Source organism: Gallinula chloropus, assembly GCF_964237585.1.
Source record: "Gallinula chloropus genome assembly, chromosome: 4".
Classification (NCBI taxonomy): domain Eukaryota; kingdom Metazoa; phylum Chordata; class Aves; order Gruiformes; family Rallidae; genus Gallinula; species Gallinula chloropus.
The window spans coordinates 23,958,331-23,978,340 of record NC_140088.1 but is presented as its reverse complement, the minus strand read 5'-3'; the positions used below and the strand labels follow the sequence as shown (position 1 = coordinate 23,978,340).

At 41.4% G+C, this 20,010-nt stretch overlaps 1 protein-coding gene across 1 annotated transcript in view; it reads left to right on the top strand.

Annotated features, from left to right (window-relative positions):
- OSBPL5 (oxysterol binding protein like 5) overlaps positions 1 to 20,010 on the top strand; it is a gene marked incomplete at its 5' end in the record, with an annotated part of 176,445 nt that continues 156,435 nt past the window's right edge. The window contains one exon of the mRNA XM_084264162.1: positions 1 to 15. Coding sequence (XP_084120288.1) covers positions 1 to 15 — 15 coding nt within the window. The remainder of the gene's footprint in view (positions 16 to 20,010) is intronic.

Here is a 20,010-nt window from a genome sequence, read left to right as displayed (position 1 = left end):
ATGCCTTGCTGCACAGTAAGTATATAAAGATAGGTCCGTATACACACAAATATATGCATAAAGTGCTTTATAATACAGTTGCTGACACCATTAAATGTGCAGCTCCTGTGGACTGCGTCTCCTTTGCTGCTTAATTATGTGAAAATGTACTTGGTAAATTGCTTGCTGTCACAAAATGCTCAATTAACTGTTGCAATGATCTAAGTTGAAACACTGTATTTGCCTTCTCTGATTATTTCCTGTGCTGCAAGACATTGATTTAAGCTTTTTTGCCATGAGAGAACAAAATACAGCTGCAAGATGTTGATCTTAAAATCTTTTCTGCAGGTTTATTCTTTTGCTGGTGGAAACTCAAAATACCAGAGCTGCTTGCTAATATTTGCTCAAGTCTTCTAAAAATTGGTGATTAATTTGCCTTTTCTTTTATAAGGGTAACTTCTGTGAACTTTGATGCTATAGATTTTTTTCCAAGTTGTGCTTTGCAACGGAGCAAAAATAGGGCAGAGCTAAGGAAGCAAATGTTTTTAATTTAGACCCCAAAGTGTGTGGTGCTCAAAGTGGCAGGATACTGCATTGCACCTACATCAGTTGCAAACAGCTCCCTGGATGAACATTTCTGGAGGAGCCTCCAAAACTATTGCTGCCTAAGGATTTGATGGTTGACCCACAGCACTAGAACAGATTGAAGGCATGCGGCTTTTTAGGCTGCAGCAGCTCTATGATATTTAAAGATACAGCTAATCCTGAGAGCACAGCATACCTGCTGCTTCAGAAGTGGTACCAAGTATTTTACGTTTCACTCTAACAGCTTGCTGTGCCCCTAATAGCCAAAGTGGAGTTGGAAACTGTGACTTCTTGACAGCTTTGGGAAACAACCTTTTATCACTGTATTTGTTCAAAATAGCTTGCTCTAATGTTCTGTTGTTCTTTGTTAGTAGAGGTGGGGAGGAAGAGGGCTAGCAGTGTTTTCTACAAGAAGATCCCTGCTGAGCGTAGGGCAGGGACAATATAGCATCCTAAGACAAAGTATTAAATTAAAGATGAGTAAGGCTGTATACAGTCCCCAAACACTTCCTGAGCTAGAACTTTCCATAACCTTTGTCTGTGTTGAGCACAACTGTGTTGATGGTGGTGATTCTTCTTCCTGAGGGCCAAGGGGCAACCTGAGCAGCTTCATGTCTTGCCTTGTCTGGAATAGGTTTACAGTACCATACTGACCTGGGATGCAATAGGTTCTTTAAGGAGTGAGAAATAGATGGCATGGTGTGGGCTGTAGCCTCTTAAAATCACCTGCACCACAGCTGCCTTTCCAAACTGTGTTGTTGTTATATTTTGAGAACTATGGGAAGAGGTCAGAGTAGGAGGGCCAAGTTTTGCAGGTGGAGGAGAAACTTGTGTGCTGATTGGCAGCTGTAGTTGTAAGGGTTTCCCTATTATGTCCAAGCAGGGAGGACTCAGTGCAATTCAAGCTGTGTTTCAGCTGCAGGAGGAAATGGCTGTGTTGAACTGGCTCCCCTGACAAGCAGAATGGCAGCACACAAAGTCTGTAGCCCTGTTATCACCTGCAGCTGTGACAATGAAATGGGACCTTAATGATGCAGCAAACGTATTGTAGTATGACATCAGTGCAGTTGTGCCAGGTATCACTGACAAACTTTGGTGCTGTACCTTCTAAACATTCATTTTGTTTGCCCTCTAAATACTGTAAACTATTTTTTTTTCTCACTCCTATGTTTCTGCACAACTCCTACTGCTGTGGTTGTTGGCTGAAGCTTTTAAGGGAGTTATGGGAAGCTGACATTCATCCTTCTTGGATTTAAAACATCCCTTCTAGAAATCACAGGCACTGGCATTATATGAAAGGTGAAGCAGTATCTGCAGAAAAAGAAATATTGTGATTTTCTGGGATTTTGTTGTGGAATTTCAGTTAGGGCTTCTTTCAGGTGAAGATTTAAGCTTAATACATGTGGAAAACATAGTATTGACATACCAGCTTGGTAATCTATTCCCTCTGCTGCAAAAGTTGTTTGTGTTAATGGCAGACTTGCACCTGTGAAGTTGCAATCTGATGTAGTTGTAATACTAAAATGGAATGAAAAGAGGAGTAAGCTCTGTTTGAAGATGTGGATTTAGGTTTAAATAAGAAGTGTTTGGAAGCAAGCCATGGTAGAAACGGAGCTTAACCACTAAGCAGGATGCAATTTACCTGGGGAGGGATGCATGGTCCTCTTGATTCTCCAAAGGGCTTTTTGATACCCTGTTACTGTTATGCCTCTGATATGTTTCTGTGAGACAGCAATCATCCAAAAGCCTAAATACACGTTGCTCATTTATTTTTTGAGCATGTGCAGTCACTCTAGGTTCCATAACAAGCTGATGACTTATGTCACGATCAAGCCAAAGGTAGAGGTGGCCTCACTTGGGGCACCCATGAAATGGATATCAAAGGAGCGTTCCTTGTGCCTGTGGTATGCCGGTGGCCCCTGTGAGCAGTATCAGGGAAGCAAGGGTGGCTTGGGGCCCTGTGGCAGGGCAGGGGAAAAAGTCAGGTCACATTGGATGTATTGCCCTTTCCTGACTTGCCCCACAGCTCATAGGAGTTTGAAGGCTACGGCTGCAGCCAGCCTCAAAACAGTGTGGCAGATATTCAATGTTCTGTGGATAGATGTCTGGTGTGGTCCTCTGCACCCGCCCCAGTTGCCTCCCTCAACCTTGTAAACGTGCCAGAATCCTGATCTCTCCCTTTCCTTGGAGTAAGTAAGAGAAGGACATTTCTAGCCCTTTTGCCTTGGGCAGGGGGAGGAAGTGGAGAAAAGTGGAAAAATCTCAGAAGAGGAGGCAACTAAAAATATCATAAAGCTTGTGATTTTGTTAATGGTTATATTTGGCAATTCTGTAGGAATGGATGTGAGAGAAAACTATGATTCTTAGACTTTTGAAAAAACATTTATTTGGAAATGTTTTGTTTTTAAATTAAGACATGAGTGAAGAAAGTGGAAACACGTTGATTTGTATTTTGACGATTTGAAATAGCTTTTGTCTGATGCTTTTTACAGTATGTTAGTTCAGAATGTGGACTTGCACATACAGTAGTGTTTTAAAGCACTTGAAATACAGAATGACACAGAAACTGACTGCGGTGATTTTATTTTTATCTTGCTTTGGTTTGTGTTAGTTTGGATGAGAATTTTTATTTCTGTATATGTATATAAACATAATCCTATTGACATGTATGTAAGTAGGAAGATGGTAGGCAATGTGCTTACATATATATCAGCACATTATTGAGCCCTAATATGGAATATTTACTACCCATATCCATTTGTAAACCTGATGCACTGTGAATTCGTGCTAGGAGTATTAAGACAAGAAACAGTTTATGCTCTGTGATACAAATAGACAGATCAACAATGGGAACGAGAACTGGAATACTGTTCTTCAGTTTTAATTACAGCCCAACAAATGGTGCTTTCATTTTTCATTGTTAATAAATGGACCATATGGCATCCTTTGATCACATGCTCGGCAGCTTCTGCAACAGTAAGGAACTTATTTTCGGGGAATAGAGAACATAGCATGTAATCTGGGCTTTCTGAGCAGAGGATTGTCTGAAAAAATGGACAGTACCAGGAGAAGGTACCTTACTTAGGCGGCTCAGAGTTTCCCAGTCTGAAGGCCTGGTGCATTTTGCATGCACCTCAGCATCAGGGCCAGCGAATTCCTCATGTTCCAAATGAAACTGTGTAAAGCCAGGAAAAGTTTCCCCTCCCCCCAGCAAATTCATTCTTTGACAGAATGTGTGAGGATGTTTTTTCCATGGTGCACAATTCGGATTTCAGGATGCCTGGCGTGCAGGGACAGATAAAAACTAACCAGTGAAGCAGGGAGGGGAAGGTGTGGAGTGGGGAAGGGGGTGTGTGTGTATTTAGAAAGCAAAGCAAAATTAGAACTTCTTTGTGTGTGAGAAATATGCATCACAAAAAACAATGTCAACCATCCCTTCCTCCACTCCCTGGAATAAAGACAATCTATTTGCTTTTAATCACAGTATTTATTATGCCTTTTAGAAACAAAACTGAAACCCGTAGCCAGCTGGAGACATTCAGGAATATCTCCATGGAAATACCATCTTGGAAAGCAAAGCTTGCTGAAGTTTGCTCATTATTATCTTCAGAGCATTGCTGTTGGGGAGAAAACAGGAGCTAGGCGACAACTAGTCTCCTTGTTTTCTACACCCACTGTCACAACAGATGGATGAGTGATAGGATCTCTCCAGAGCAGCTCATGTCCTCTCTTCCAGTGTAGCTCTTGTAGCCACTTCCATGTGAGTGGGCAGCCAGTGTTTGGGACTGGCTTGGTCTGGTGTTTCTGCCAGAAAATGATACTGGTTAAGGGCAACATAATCTTTCATGCAATCTTACTTGTTTACAAAACGTGCATGTATGTACACTTCTGTTTCCCTAAACACAAGAGGGTTCCTGCCTTCGAGTTTTCATGTGATCCTTCCGGGAGCAAGGAGATGCAGGAAGGAAGCAGGGAGAAAGGGAAGGGGAAAAGCCTGTTGGTCTTGCTTCAGGAATGCTTCATCAGTAACACAGCAACCTGCAATCACACATAACCTGCTACAACGCTGTTGTTTGAGCTTCTGGTCTCACAAGAGCAAATGGCCAAACTGCACAGACTCAGCCATTGCTTCATATAAGACAAGATTTGTGTCCCCTTAAATCTTTTGCGAATTATGGGTGCAACATGATAGCTTAAAGGCCTGGGCAGATGGTGCATTTCTGTACCATGCATCATTTTGCATGTGTGATGAAATGTGGTTGGCTAAATGTGTCCAGATGGGCACTGCTCCTTTGACGAAGAAATCATTAAAATGTGGGAATTTGTGGGAATCTAGGCTAAAATAAGCTCTCATATGGAGCATTAGTGCAAGGCACAAAGTTGAAAAAATCTTTTTCCACATACGTAACTAAATGGTGGAGGGGATGGACAGGGCACCTTTAAAAGATTGTGGTATCATTTAAATTACTACATTGTGGAACTTGAGTATCAAGCATGTAAAAAACCATGAAAACAAGGAGTCTTGTGAACTTTCAGCCAATACTCCAATGTGGATATATAAAATTCTTCCCTGACATACCTAATTTCTCCTTTCAGCTGTCTTTTTAGGAAGGACTTTTGAGGAAAATGTTCTATCTGATGTTAAATGTCTATAATTTTCAGGCTAGACTACCGAGGGATTATATACTTGTTATTTTGGTTTCCATTTTTAAGAGTTATGTAACGTTTCATAAATCCAGATGACGGGTACAGGTTTTAGGGAACATATAATTTGCTACGTGGAACACATGCTGGTCACTACCTCTGTTCTTAGAGGAAGCTAACAAAAATTATGTCTGGCAGGCTGGTTTGGACTCTGTGGAATGATCTGCCATCTCAGATTCTTGTAAATTGCTGTAGCTCAAGATTGGGATAAGATATTTAAAGTTGTCAAAAGTATCTTTAAAGCCCCTGGCATTTGAACTTTTAAAGGTGGTTGAATCCCGTAATTCATTTGAAATGTTTTTTTAGTCACTCTTCCTTGAAGTAATAGAAAGCTCTTTATTTACTGGAAGTAAAAAGTGTCTAACTTTGCCCACAAAGTATTGCTGATCATGAACTGAAATGTTAGATGTGAAGAGTACAATTCAGAAGTGACTTTCTGAACTGGTAAGTTTGTTGGGGACACTAATGGGTAAATGTCTCAACCTTTGTACTGTAAATGATTACATTTGAAACTAAGCACGGGAGGAAACGTGCTTGTCTCAGTAAAGGAACAGTGAGCACTTGAATTATTTTTCCTTCTTCCAGAATCCATGCCAGAGACAGGAATTCCCTCAAGCACTTATATCATAGCAGATGAGATTTCTACATGAAATCTACTTGCCTGGGCTACAAACCAAACCTCAATCCTCTTGCCCTATTTATTATGGTAGACATCAAAGTTAAATGTGAAAATGAAACATTTAGTCAACATCTCATTCCCCTCTTGTGGTACAAGGCTCTGGAAGGTGGATGGAAGGACAAAGATACATGAGAACACGACTGATTTATTTTCAAGCTTTGCGGCGTATGTTGGCTCCAATATATGGGCACTTTTCATCAGAGTATCACAAAGATGCCATGAAGACCCTAGATGGATGTGATTTCTTCATGAAAGGGAAGGTAGCAAACTTGACCCATTCAAGTCTGTGATATATATAGACGTCCACTGCAGCAGCTTTCACCAACACAAGCTCTGAGTCGCAGGTGAGCCACGTGGCTATGTCTCAGCAGTCAGTCCCTACTCCACACTGCAGCTAAGCTGCACTGGCTTTTAGAAGGTTATTGCATCTGCATCAGGTAATTTCCATTGGTGCAACAGCTGTGTTTTAGGCTTTCCCTGAACACTGCAGAAGTGCACCAGCTAGTCCCAAGAAAAGTCTTTGTGTGAAGTTTTGATAGAGGATGGTTAGATTTCTGAAAAATAAAACTGAAAGGGAAGTAACACCAAGTAGTCTGGGAGGTGTCTTTCTATCCAGGCTTTATTAATGATCATTTCCTACTGTGGCTTTGTGCATACATTTACTGAGCCCAGCAGAGCTATTTTCTTTGCTCTGATTTTGCCTCACAAAATTCCGAAGTATAGAGCTGTCTCTCATGCTTTCCAGGGATGAAATGTTGGTGTGATGTAATTTAACTATAGGCAAAGCAGCTTAATTAACACTTACAGTTTGTCTTTAATAGGTGGGTTTAGGTTACACAGTTTTGTTCTGTAGCAGCTTTAAAATTTTCTTTTACATCTTTCCTTTTCCACTGTGGCAGTGGAAAAAGCGCTCATGTGCTGCTCTTTAGCTGTCATATGACCATGCAGCTCCACAGAGGGACAGGGAAGGCTCTGTTCAAGAAAAGTCAATGTATTTGGGGCAGAACTCAGCGAATTAGCTGGGAGCCTGTTTTATTTTCTAAAGGCTCATTTATGCCAACAGGGAGATCCTCGTGCAGTGTGAAGCAGCACTGCGCTGAGCTCAACAGAGCTACTTTGTTTGGTGGGGGTTAAAAATCTGGTCCCAAGTGCGTGTGATTCTCTGCTTCTGCTGATGTAATTACAGCCACTGCTCCTGGGCAAAGTTTTTGCCTATATTTCCTCATTGCTTCCCTTTATGGCCTAGTGACCCTACAATGCACTGTTTATCCCCCTGCTTTTTTGCTCACATGGGTGAGGTGGGTTTTGCTGTCTGTGTCAGCTTTGATGCCACAGGCTTGGTGGCAGTGAAAGCACAGCAGTACTGGTAGTGTTGCAGCCTTACTGCCTGCAGTGGGGCCCCAGGACCTGGTTTGTCCAACTCAGCCTGTGCCACCATCTCACTGCTCACTTGGTTTGCCTCCATGTACCAAGAGTGTGCTTTCATCTTTGCAGCACTGCATCTTGAAGAGGTAGGAGTTACTCTGAGATGTGTTTCCCTGCCAGCAGTGGCTTGTTGTGCTATATTGAACTGCTTTGCTTCTTACGTATGGCAGCAGGAAAAGCCTGTCTCCGTGCTGCTGCTCCTGCTCATTCGATCATTTTAAAAGACATGGTCTGTTTGACTAGCACTCCTTCTGTGTTTGTAGGTTAGACACAACTCCCTGTGGGTCAGCTTTACATCTTCAGCTATAAATGTAGGTCAGCTGGCTGCCATGCAGTATGTTCCTTATCCTTAAAAGCACAGGTCTTCGCACGCAACTTCATAGTACGTTGCATTTGCTTGTTTTGTGAGAAAGCTCATTTTCCTAATGCAGCGAGTGGTTCAGCTCCCCTTGTCACATTAGCAGTCCTGCCAGCAAAATATTTTTCAGACTAGGTGTTACAGGGACATAAAAAGAGCATTTTCTGCTATTTCAATTAAGGGTTTTCTTGCCACTTTTTTGGTAAAAAGACACTGATCTCAGACCTGTTAATTAAATTAATTACTATAGGGTGTGACAGTGCTTATAAATCAAAGCAAGTCCTTAAACTTTTCTGCTGTGCTCAGGGTCTGTCGCTTATGATGCTAAACTTAAGGTTTGCCCATTCTTGCATCCCAGCCAGCCCATCAGAGGTATGAAGTCTAGATGTGAAATTGATTCTTAAAAGCTCACAAAGAGCCAGTTGGGTTCAGTTACACCGCTGAAGGACCGGCACACATGTGGTTTATGTATCCCTGCTTGCAGGCTCTAATTCTAGATATAACACTTAATATACTTTGAATTTTTTTAAGCCCACTTTCCTAAGAAATTGAGGCTTATGCAATCCTTAGGAGAAAGGAAAAAGCCCCAAAAGGTTTCTCAGAAAAGACAGCACCAACCAGCTGATGGGTTAATGAATCAGAAAATGTGAGAAGTTTCACATGGAAGAAGCACTCTGGTGTGGAGCACTCTGTCCATGGCTGCAGGGTCCCTCCAGCTGCTTGTAGTATCATGACAAGGTAGCCAGAAAAACAAGCCTAGTCTGTTTATAATATAGTAATCCCTCTGTTCAAATATAAGATAGGCTGGCAGAAATCTTAGGGCAGAATTGTTTCTTTAACAAATGGAAACTTCATTAAAAAATTAAATTATTTTTCCTCCAAACTGGAATTTCTTAATAACTCAGACTTGAAATATTACTGGTTTATTGCAATTAATTTATTTGGCTACTAGAAAGAGTAGGAAAAAAACAGGCAAAACTAGGAAAAGGTGTATTTTTTAAATGAAATGTCTTGCATTTTTTTGAGAAAATAGCACTGTATAGTATTGAGATTATATGAGATTAAGTCAAATCTTATTAAAAACTACTTGGTTCCATTGCTTCAGTAGAATGATGCTACTTTATCCTGCTCATGAATCTTCAATTGACTGCTTTCTTTTTTAAACTCTGTCTTCTCCTGGAGCACAAAACAGAAATGCAAAACCTCACATGGGAAACCGAAATCCTAAAATTCTACTGTAAAAAAAAAAATCTGCTAAAGTGCTGCCAATTTAATAAGTCATCTTCAGGACCTCTTCACTTAAAAGAAAAGAAACTCTTAAGATCTATCTGACCTGTTACCTCTGAGATAGGCTGTTCTTCCTGGAAGACACTCGAGATAAGACCAGTAGCTAAACCTTTGAAATATTTTGGGGCAGAATTTTGCCTGGTGCCATTCAGTGGGACACTGACAAAGCCAGTCAAGTTCACTACCCAGCAGGTAACCAGCCCCATGGACAGATATCAGTGACATTCACTTACAAAGATCAGTGCCATTCAAGCTTCATTTGACAGTAAGTAAATACCTGGTGCTTGCAGAGAAGTTACCTTGTTCCTGCAGCAGAAAATCAGGTGATTGGAATTTGAACCCATTTTCCTGTACAAAATTACAGGAGAATAAAATAGGGCTTCATAATGAAAATTATATAGCATTAAATGTGGATTGTCTTCATTGCTTCCCCATAAGAAACAAAAGACATGTTGTATCTGACAATATATATATAAATCCTGTATTTTTTTCCTCATCTCTCTAACTGTAAATAGTAAATCTTCAAGAGAAAGTCTATAGACCTTAGCAGCCATTTTCAGGTGGGAAAGGAAGCTTTGCTGGTCAGATGTTAGAGCACTGTCTCAAGGAAATGAGGGGGAAAATCTGATCACGGGCCAGTTGCTGAGAATATATTACCAATCTGGAGGTAGACAGGCTGCCCAGCCTGCAGTGGAAAGCAGAGGCAAGCTGGTCCAACTTGGCCAGGGGTCCTCCATCAAAAAATTACTGACAGGGTAAGTTGCAGCTTTCTGCTTTGATGCTACTTGCTCTGCCAGCCAGGGATTTGCTTTTCCCTCAGTCCCTCGTGGTGCAGCAGGATGAGGTTTGCCAAGTTCATTAACTTCCTCTGGAAAAGGCATTTCTGGCCAGCCATGGCTGGATGCAGAACAAGATTTATCTGAACACTGTCAGAGCTGAAATGTTAGGAGATGGGGTTTTGGATCTTTAGGAAGATGCAGTGACGTTGGCTCAGCCTACATCCCAAAAATCTCTGGGGTGGAGGGGGAAAAGGCACCCCTCTGGAGAGTCTGACTAGTTTTGCATGCACAAGGATCAGCCAGGTGCAACACAAGAGTTGTGCAGTGGCTATACAGACCCTCATGATCAATGAGATGTCAGGGGTTTCTTCCCTCGAAGGGCTCTGCAGAGGCCCTCACCCACTCCTCACGGTCAGTGCTTGGCTGGAAACACACCTGCTATTATAATCTAGTAAATAAATGTGAACTAGACTTCATTAGAAGTTTTGATGGGTCTAAGCTCATTCAGGGCAGCAATCAGACTGTGACCTAACCAAGCCATCCCTTCTTTTACTCCTCCAGTAACTACCTGAAGTTAATTTGCTTTCATTACAGGAGTCTATTTGGGCAGCAGTGAGGACGAGCAGGGAACAGACGTTCAGTAAGCAGCAGTCACAAGGAGAAGTCAACTTTTTCTAGTGGCTGCTGGAACATTCTTGAATGGTGATGGGGAAGGTAGCTGAGCATTTATTATTACCATGAACACATGCATGTCGCAGGAACTGGGAGTGGGGAGGATCTTTCTTGTCAGCTGAGGGTCAGTCTGGCAGCCATGGATGCTAACAGTGGCCATTTCAAATCACACTCTATTAGGGTTTTGGAGACAAAGGGAATGTGCTTGTAGAGCCAGAGCAGTGGCCTGAAAGGAAGCAGCAAAAGCTCTGCTGGCACTGGCAGCAGATGAGATGTGGGTCCTAGGCAACATGAAACAGAAGAAGGGTGCTAGCTCAGGGCTGTCTGGCTTTTCCTGGAGATGGGTACAGGAAATAAACTCTGTGTTTCTGTGTGGCCACATCTGTGTCCTATGAATGTAAGAGGAAGGGGAGAAGGGACTCTCCTCAGGCATCCAAACCAGGCAAGCTGATGCACAGGAAGGAAAGTCAGGTGCAACTGTTTTTTGGAGTCTTCTCACCAAAGACTACAGTTTGGGAAGGACAGTGGTGGGTTGCTTGTGAGCAGTCCATCTTCCAATGCCAGGAGGAGCTCCTTTCCCATGCCACCTGACTGCAGCCCCTGGATACTGGCAGCATGAGAGGACTAGCCGAATGGCTTCCCTCCCTGTGGCTTTTTCTGGGAACCAGTAGCAGTGGAACTCCCTTAGCTCAGCCCAAAACCTGGGATAATTTAGCTTGCCTCGCAACAAGACTAATTCGGTTAGGTGGGAAGCAGTATCTGGAGGCTGTGCTGCTGTTTGCACTTGATTTACCCCAGCTGTCTCTGCCCAGCACTGCATCCTGCTGTGGAGAGCTCTTATCAGAGATGACAGCACTGTCAGCGGCTCTGCTGTCTGGCATTCAGTACTGGCAATGGAGGATAAGCAGATAAACATAATCTTCACATAAAAGAAGGTAATCAATCACTGGAACAAGTTACCAGTGCTTGTTGTGGACTCTTCACCACTTAAAATTCCTAAATCAAGATGAAGTATGTTTTTTAAAATACAAAATACATATGTATGAGTGAGTTCAGTGACATCTTCTGGCTTGTTCCAAATAAGAACCCAGACAGTGATCACAGTGATCTTTTCTGGCCTTATAAAAATTACTTTATACATAATTTATAGAGTTATAATGAATATTAGAAGTATGTTATTAATTTTCTCTTGAAAATTGTCTACTTTTGTGTCTGAATCCTTCTGACATGTCACTGCATTTAATGAGAAGTTAGTTCTTCATAGGTAGTTAATGTGACCTTCATTTATTATGACACAAACCAACTAACATTTTTCTAAGTATTTCATAATTTCCTTGTAGAATTAAGTAGGGAAAGCTGAAGTCTTGGGAGTCCAGGACTGCTGAGGAGCTGAGGACCCAATGTGAAAAAAGTCTCCTTAATATCAGAAGAGTTTAGCATGACTAAGCATGAATTTTAATAAAATCAGGATTTATGCAAATTAGGGGACTTTGAATGCGGAGCCAAAATCCACTGAACAGACTGGGGGAGCTTCCCTGGAAAAGGTTTCACCATGTTTCAGGCCCTTGCTTCTTTTCCATACACCTGCTCATTGCTCCTGGCTGTGGCAATCCACAGAAAATTTCTTTAAAGAAGATAGGCTGTGTTTTGCTAGGATGTATAGGTTACTAGTGAGTTCAAGGAGGTAGATCACTTGGGGTTGCTCAGAGTAGAGTGGATCTGGGGTTTCTGGCTTTATGGTGGAATCCAATGCTGCTTTCCCAAATGCTTCAGCAAATAAGGTATTGGGATGGAGCTCCACTTTGGAGGGGACTGACGCTGGAAACAGGGGTGCCTGCTGTGCCAGCACACCCTGCAGAAGGAGCAGGAGGGCCAAAGGCAGCGAATTTTGGGACTGGGACAGGTGCCACAAGATGGGAGCACACTTCTGCACGGCTCTCCTGTATTTGTAGTCAAGGAAGTTTATAAACACTCTGTCCGTGGTTAAGCGTGTTGTCTTGTCAGGGACTGCCTCATGGAAGAGGAGCCAGTTGTGTCCCAAAGTAAAATACCTTTTATCAGGAGCTGTGCAAATTAAATTACTACATTACTTTAGACATTTTTCCAGTGGTTATGAATTCCTTGGAGAGGCTTTGCTTTATTAACAAGAGGAGTGCGTGCTCTGCCAAAAGCTGGGAAGAAATAGGTTACCGATTTCTGGAGGATAGGATTACAAAAGCCTTTGCAGCTGCTAAGGTATAATTTAAACCTTTTCTGCCTGAGCTGTGCAGGTGCTATGCTTGTCAGGTTGGCTCCTGGCCTAAGAATGTTAAACATCAGCTCTCACACACTAATTTTTTGCCTTGTGGTTTCCTAGCGCACCCATAGAGGGGTCACACTGCTCTGTGCTCTGATAGGGGTCCCAATAAAGGTCAAAGTATACAAATTCAGGTCTACTGTAAACTCTTTACAAACACTCTTATAAACTCACTGAACCGAATGGCAAAGTGTAATAAACATGTATTATTCTACTGAAATTATTTCCAATGACTTCAGGTTTTATGCCAGGCATAGATAAAGCCAGCAACATAGTGAAGTAAATTCAGAGAAATGGAGTCCAGTTGGTTTTAATTTGGGCAATAGAGCCCTTCTCTTCTATCAAACAAAAGACAGTCCACTCTTTAGTTGTTTCTAGACATGCCCAGAGGCACCACTGTTTTTGCAGCTTGATTTTTAAGTTCTTTTCACCTCATACTCCCTCTGCTTTGAAGTGCAATGTACCCTTAGAGTTGTCTTTTAAACTGACAACCCTATTCTCTGGCCTCACACTAGAAACATTTTTATTAGATGATATTTGGCATTGTCATAGTTTAAAAACTTTGTTTTGGTAGACTGCAGTCTCAACCCTAGTGGGACAGTGTGTGTTCCATGGCCCTGTGCAGAGTCTGCAGAGGGAACGTAAGGATAGCTTGTCCCAGTTCACAGCAATCCTGAGATTGTAACCAACATGCTGACTCCTCATGCAAGAAAAGACCTTGAGAAGGAGGTTTTATTCCTGATTATTGTCAGTGTCTTCCCTTGGTCAGGATTGAGGAACCAGCTGTGGGGAAAGATCCTGGAAGAGATTAGATGGTAAAGAGGGAAAAACTACCAGGATCCCCTTTAGGAATACTTGGGCAGTTTTTGTCTCTTCATATTACTTTTTAGAGACTGAATTTTGCTGTATCTGTGGATTAACACTGGGGTAAGAATTAATTTCTTTATTTTTATTCAGTGTGTTATGGGAAAAGCCAGCTTTATCTCCTTCCTGTGATTGTTTTTAGGATGGTGCAGATGCCTTTGGCATAAGGAGGATGATTTTCCAGTGAAATGCAAAGTTGGGTCATATACCTGGTTCTGGTTCCTTCTCAGCTGGCTGTCATTCTGTGCAGCAAGGTGCCAGGCAATGTTGTCTTTAATGTCTTGCTATTAACAAAAGGCAATTGAACTATTTTCTGAGAGCTTCGTTTTTGAGGAGCTGCTTTAAATCCCTTCAGTCAACTAGAGTTTCCTTGTGGTGATATGAAATCTGCTAAACCTCTGCATAAAGGCCTTAAGATCTGTATCTTTAAGCGTGGCTTGTTACAGGCAAAATTAAATCACTGGAGGAAGCCCAGCGCTCTTTCTGATCACACTCCTTTAAAGAACATTGATTTTACACTTGAATGTAATCAATATATCATTCTCAGAACTTTTGGCATTAACATGAATGTTCTCCTGCTGAAGTCAGTCATAAAATGATACTTCATTTCAATAAAAACACGTCTAACATGCCATGTCAGAAAAGGCAAATTTTAACTCTACAGAAGATATTTTACCTCGTCAGGCTAGCTGAGAGATTTTTTTTCTGACTTTAGTTAGACTCCTGTTTAGTAGGAATCTCCCAATAGTCAGTGGAGAGTGAGCATTTCCAGGGGGCAAATCATTGTACCCCTTAGCGATGCCCTTTTAAAAACAGGATTAGCTACACTGAAGATCTGAGTCACAGTGCATTGACAAGGGTGATTACACCATTGACTAGATGACTACAGTTGCCTGAGGTTCACTCCAAATGTTTATTTTTGACCATATATGCTTAGATACTTACAGAGAGGGTTCAATTTAACCAGTCTTTCCCTGTCAAAACATCTATATACAGTTGCAGTTCGTACTAGCAGGGAAGAGAACTCTCCACCATCCTTAAACAGCCTTGACCCCGATCACCTTAATCGTGGCCAGTTTTCTAGGCAATGAATGCAAACAGCCATTTCTGTTTACCTTACCCTTACACATTGCCTTCATTACTCAAGATGGTTTTCTCCTCCCTTTTGTTTGCTTTCTCATCTATACTCCCAGAGCGCCATGAGCTCTCGCAAGGCAGTGCTGGTTGAAGGCTTAGTGAAAGCAGATCTCAGACCTGCCTGTCTCAAAGACCTGTGCTACAGTGACTCTCCCTGGTGCTAATGGGTGTCATGCACCTCAAGTCTTGCATGCCATTTTGAAAATATCAGAGCAGATTTAGTCTTCTAAGGCATATTGTGCTTCCTTCACTTCTTGGATGATTTCCATTTCTGAACAATGTGCTAATTTCTGTGCGTTTAAACCACTTGCCGTGGAGAGCAGCAGAAAGAAGCAATTTCCTGCAGTTATTCTGTCATTTCCATTCTAGTCAGGGCTAGAAGTGAGTGAATCTTATTCAGCAAAAAATGCAAATTGAAATTCAGCAAAACACTTTGCAAATCTGTGTGGATTTTGCAAATAATTCAGGGAAGAGAGGAAAAAAATAAATTTTATCACAGTATATCCCAAATCTTCTTGAACAGTATATCCTTTGTTATCCTTAAGTTACCTGTAGACCCAAGTCATTTTCTCAGGTCATTAATGCATTGCTTTTCAGTCTTCCTGCTTTTTTTTTTTCCATCTGCTCTGCATGAAACCCCCTTTATGACTTTGCTGAAAGCTAAGGCTCTATCTGCATGACACATTGTTGTGCTCTGTAAAGACATCGAGCCTGTTCTGCACAAGGTATCCTGAGTACCAGAGAAGTCACGTAGCTCTGGTGAATGTTTCCAGAGTATCCTGTTGCTCAGCTGGGTTGGCTCAGAGGCTGCGTTGCTGGTGTACACTGAGGTGCAAGGCAAACTTGTTGTCCTGTGGCTAAAAAGCAGCTCCCTGCCTCAGTACTCCCATAGCCCTTGGAAAATGGCCAGCATGACTCAGAAAAGCTCAGCCTTGTCCCGGAACAACTTCCACAAAGAGGAAGTCAACCTTCAAAGACACAGACTGATGTGCACACACCCATTGCTAATTTGGGCACAGTAAATATCATCCTGACACATCTATTGGCTTTCTCTGATGCTCTTTCTGAAGGACAAGAGAACTGTAGCACAGGTTTAATGGACAGTGTTTCTAACAGGCAAATCAAATGCTTCAAGAATGCAGAAAAACTAGTCACATCCCCTTCTTGGTAGTAAAATTTCTATATAATCCTGACCCCCCCCAAAAATTACGTGAAGTTATAGTTCTGGTAATATATCTAGAGGTAGGCTCCAAGGGGAAGATTCTTTAAGGTTATTTTTATTCTTATAATCGGATACCTGGGGAAGGAGAAAAATCTCTCTGCAAGAGTATAAAGTGCTTACCAGATAATGAAATGGAATCAATATCAGGAATGTTAAGTGACTACATTATGTTCTCCATTAATTCACTTTGCACTCGTTTGTCTTGAAGCCTTTTAAAAGAGATAGTGATTGGAAAGATGTATCTCTTGAAAGCATAAGGATTTATTGTTGAAAAGTATCTATTGCTAACAGTCTCATGTGACAACCATCTAATTGCATCGCTGGTAGCACTGGGGTCTCACTTTTTTTTAGTAATTCCAAGGTTTAGTTATATTAGCTTTTATTTATACTAGTCAGTCTCTTTGGGGCTGGAATAATATTCCCTTTCTAAAAAACTGTTTCAGGGAGAAAAGGGCCACAAGGAAAAGGATAGAATTGTGTATTCTAGGGAGAAGTTTGTCTCAGTCCTAAGGCTAGCACAAAGATTACAAATCTAAACCTTCCCTTTAAGCCTTCCCAGCAAAACCCTGACACTGAACATGTCCAGGTGTGGGTTCCCTGTGTAGGGCTGTATTTCACTGTACAGGGCATTTCTAGAAGATGTGCCTACAAGAAAAATCAGAAACATTAATATGCAAAAAATAGCACTTCCCACTTTGTTTGCTTGTTTTTTTTAATCTCACCCCTAAAATTTTCTGGAAGTCACATGTTGATAGCTCTAAACATGAGACAGACAAATCACTATGAAGAAGCTGGGCTAAAGTGAGCTGTGCTGGTGACCACAGCAAGCCTGAAGCCCAAGAGAAATGTCTAGTAAAGATAAGAAGGGCACACAATTTACCAGGTAGAAGACAGAATCCTAAACAGAAAGCATTGTTCTCTCATTTCCTACGTGCCTGCTGCATCTTGGATCCAGCCCTCAGCTGGGAGCCAAGGGATGGTCTTTTTCTTCCACTTTGCTAAAGGAACATGGAGCCCAAGGTGAGCAATAGCCCTCAAAGTGTTTTCCTAGTAAAGGTGCCTCTCATTGCAGTCTTCAGAGAGCAAAACTTTGTCCAGACTTTATGCTAGGCATTTCTGGAGTGTTTTTGATGGCTTGTCTCTCTTTTTTTTTTTTTTTTTTTTCTTCTTTTTTGAAGTTTTTTTTCTCTACAGAGCTTTGTACTACATTATACAGAATCCAGAAAAGGTTAAGCATAGCATTTCCTGCCCATTAGCATGAGAAGATAGGCCAGCATCTTGAAGGCAGTTTTTCTTAGTATTTATTTAAACCTTTCAGCTTTAATAGCTCCACATGTGGCTGTGCTGAACCAGAAGTGCCAAATTAATTTTTTACATGTGGATAAATGAGGTTCCTGAGTGTTTTCACATGTGCCAAATTTATTGCAACCAGCACTGTAACGTATTAGATTGAGCCATAGGCTCTTTTCCTATGCAAGAAAGTGAGGTAGAATGGATGAGCACTGTTGCTCCTGAGATGTATTTATTCTAGGTAGCTGGGGTTCTAGTAATGCTGAAGTAGACTTTATCCTGCAGGGCAGTCCAAGCCTGTCCAAGACTATGAATATTGAGGTTCTGAGTAATTATTTCAAAGATTGCTTTATGAAAGGTTACAGCTCCTGAAAAGAGGCAGGGTTTCCATCTGCACTCCCAGTGCAATGTCATATCTACTGTAATTTTTCTTCCCTAGAATGAAGGGTGTGACAAAACTAACGGATGTTTTCCTATCTCTAGTATTTTGGAGTGGTTTAGTGCAGAAGTACATTAGTGATGATTCGCATTTACAAAGAGAGTTACACATGCTGAGTTTCATCAAGGCTTAATGACAAATGTCATGGACTAATCACTGTCTTCTTTCTGTTAATTGTTAATGATTATGTTTTTCATTATTACCCAATTGCACACACCACCCACACTCACTAAGGTGTGCATCCTCCTCACCCATCCAAGGCTGGCTTCCTTCACCCATGTTATCCTCTCACTTCTCATCATCTCAGTGTGTTTTCCTTTCACACTCTTGCTCCTGCACTTTGTTCCTAGACTCTCCCACAGATGCCCATTGTGGATGCACACAGCAGTGGGGAATGGTGGATTGCTTCTCTGGGAGGTCTTGCCTGGGCATTTGTGCTGGGGTAATTAACACTAAACAGTTCATGGTGTTTAGTCTAGTACAGAGAACAAAAAGGAGGTCCTTCCCAGAGCATGGGTTCGACAGGGGGATGTGGAAGGAGATGCAAAGGGTTTTGAAAATGGTCTGGTCAACATGGGTCTTCGCATCAGTTAGACATGTGAAGCTGGTATCACTTCTAAAATCATTAATCTATAAGCCTGAGGTGCTGATAGTAGCTTTCCTTCCTCCCTAAACAGTGTCACAGCAAAGGTGACTTTTATTCGGACTTTTAGAAAGGGTCAGATCCTGAATATGGGGAGGATTTTGGTAGGTGGGGTTTCTCCTGTAGGAAATCATAGAGGATTTTCTGTTTCTGGAAAATTACAAGTTGACTCTTGATTGAAGAATGACAAATTATAGCATGGAGAGGGAAAAGAAAGTGAGGATATGTAACACTAGGTTGCCAAGATTAGAAACTAGCTCTGAAACAAGTTGAGGATCTTGTTATGTTCTTGACTTGTAGGGTAATTTCACCATTGAAAGTTTATCTATCCTGCTATCCATGATGTTGGTATCAATTAGGGTGCTCTTTTTTGTAGCAGGTAAAGGTGGTGGAATTGTCTTTTTTCTCCTCTTTTTTTTTTTTTTTAATGTGGTTTTCTTAGATTTTGTTCCAGTTCTTGTGAGTTCCAGAAATCAGTATGTTATTCTTCACTGAAATAAGCAATGTGAAGGCATAACCCGTCTCATAATGGGGCAATGTCTATTCTCAGCTCCACTTCAGTGAGAGTGAAACACATGTGGAAGTGTTTTGCTGAATTGTGGGGTTTATGATTTAGACATGCAACGTCCGTTCTGATGTTTTACAGCAATAAGACTCCAAGAATATCTGGTCAGACTGAATAACTCTTAGCAATTACCAGCTGCTACATTTGTCTCTGGAATCAGTTCATGCTTCATTAAGTATCTTTTAATGTTATGCAACAGTTTGCTGCATTGTAGCTTTTTTTTCCACATGAATTTGGGCTGTATTTTGGCCTCTGACTCCTTTAGTCATTGTCAGATGATGAGAACCAGGAAATGGCCAAAAAGACAAATTCTCTTTATGATAACATAGTACAACAGCGTTTCTTGGTAAAAGATAACACCATTTGTTCTAACTGCTCATCAACAGTAGCAATTTGCTTTCTATCCTGGAGTACCTGATTTTGACCTCTTACTCTTCTTTTATACCAGTGTAGTTTTAAGAGCCTTAGCAGATTTTTGATTTAAGCACAAATGGAGCAATGTGATTAAACACATGTTGATTTCAATCAGGATGAAGCCTGTACTTAAAGCTAATTATGTACTTAAATATGCTGCTGAAGATGACTTCTCCGCTGATTTTTGCAATGGGAAAATTGAGCCCAAAAATGCATATGAAATAAGACAGGTATCTGTTTCTTTTGAGATAACATTTCCAGTCTCCCTTTCCTTTCCCATCTCTCTATACTAAAAGACTACCTTTTTTTGGATTTCCAAACACTTCATGATGGTGTTTTCTGCAGCTATGCGGAAGTCCCCAGATTTATGCCAATAAATCTAATCCATATGCTTTCCATCTTTCCTGAGCAATCTTGCTAGATTTACAGTAACGGTTTTGTTACTAAAATTCTATTTAGGTTTCTGTTGTTGTATCTTTTGGAAAGATGGATATCTGCAGAAATTGATGACTGGGTACTTACTGCTGGCACAGAGCCTCTGCAGGATATATGGCCTGACCCGAGCACTCTCTGCTTACCCCTTTGCAAGTGCAGCCACCTCCTCTGCTCTGAAGACATGGGAAGGGGAGGCCAAAAGCCTTTGGGCTTTCAGAACACACTCTAATATTGGAG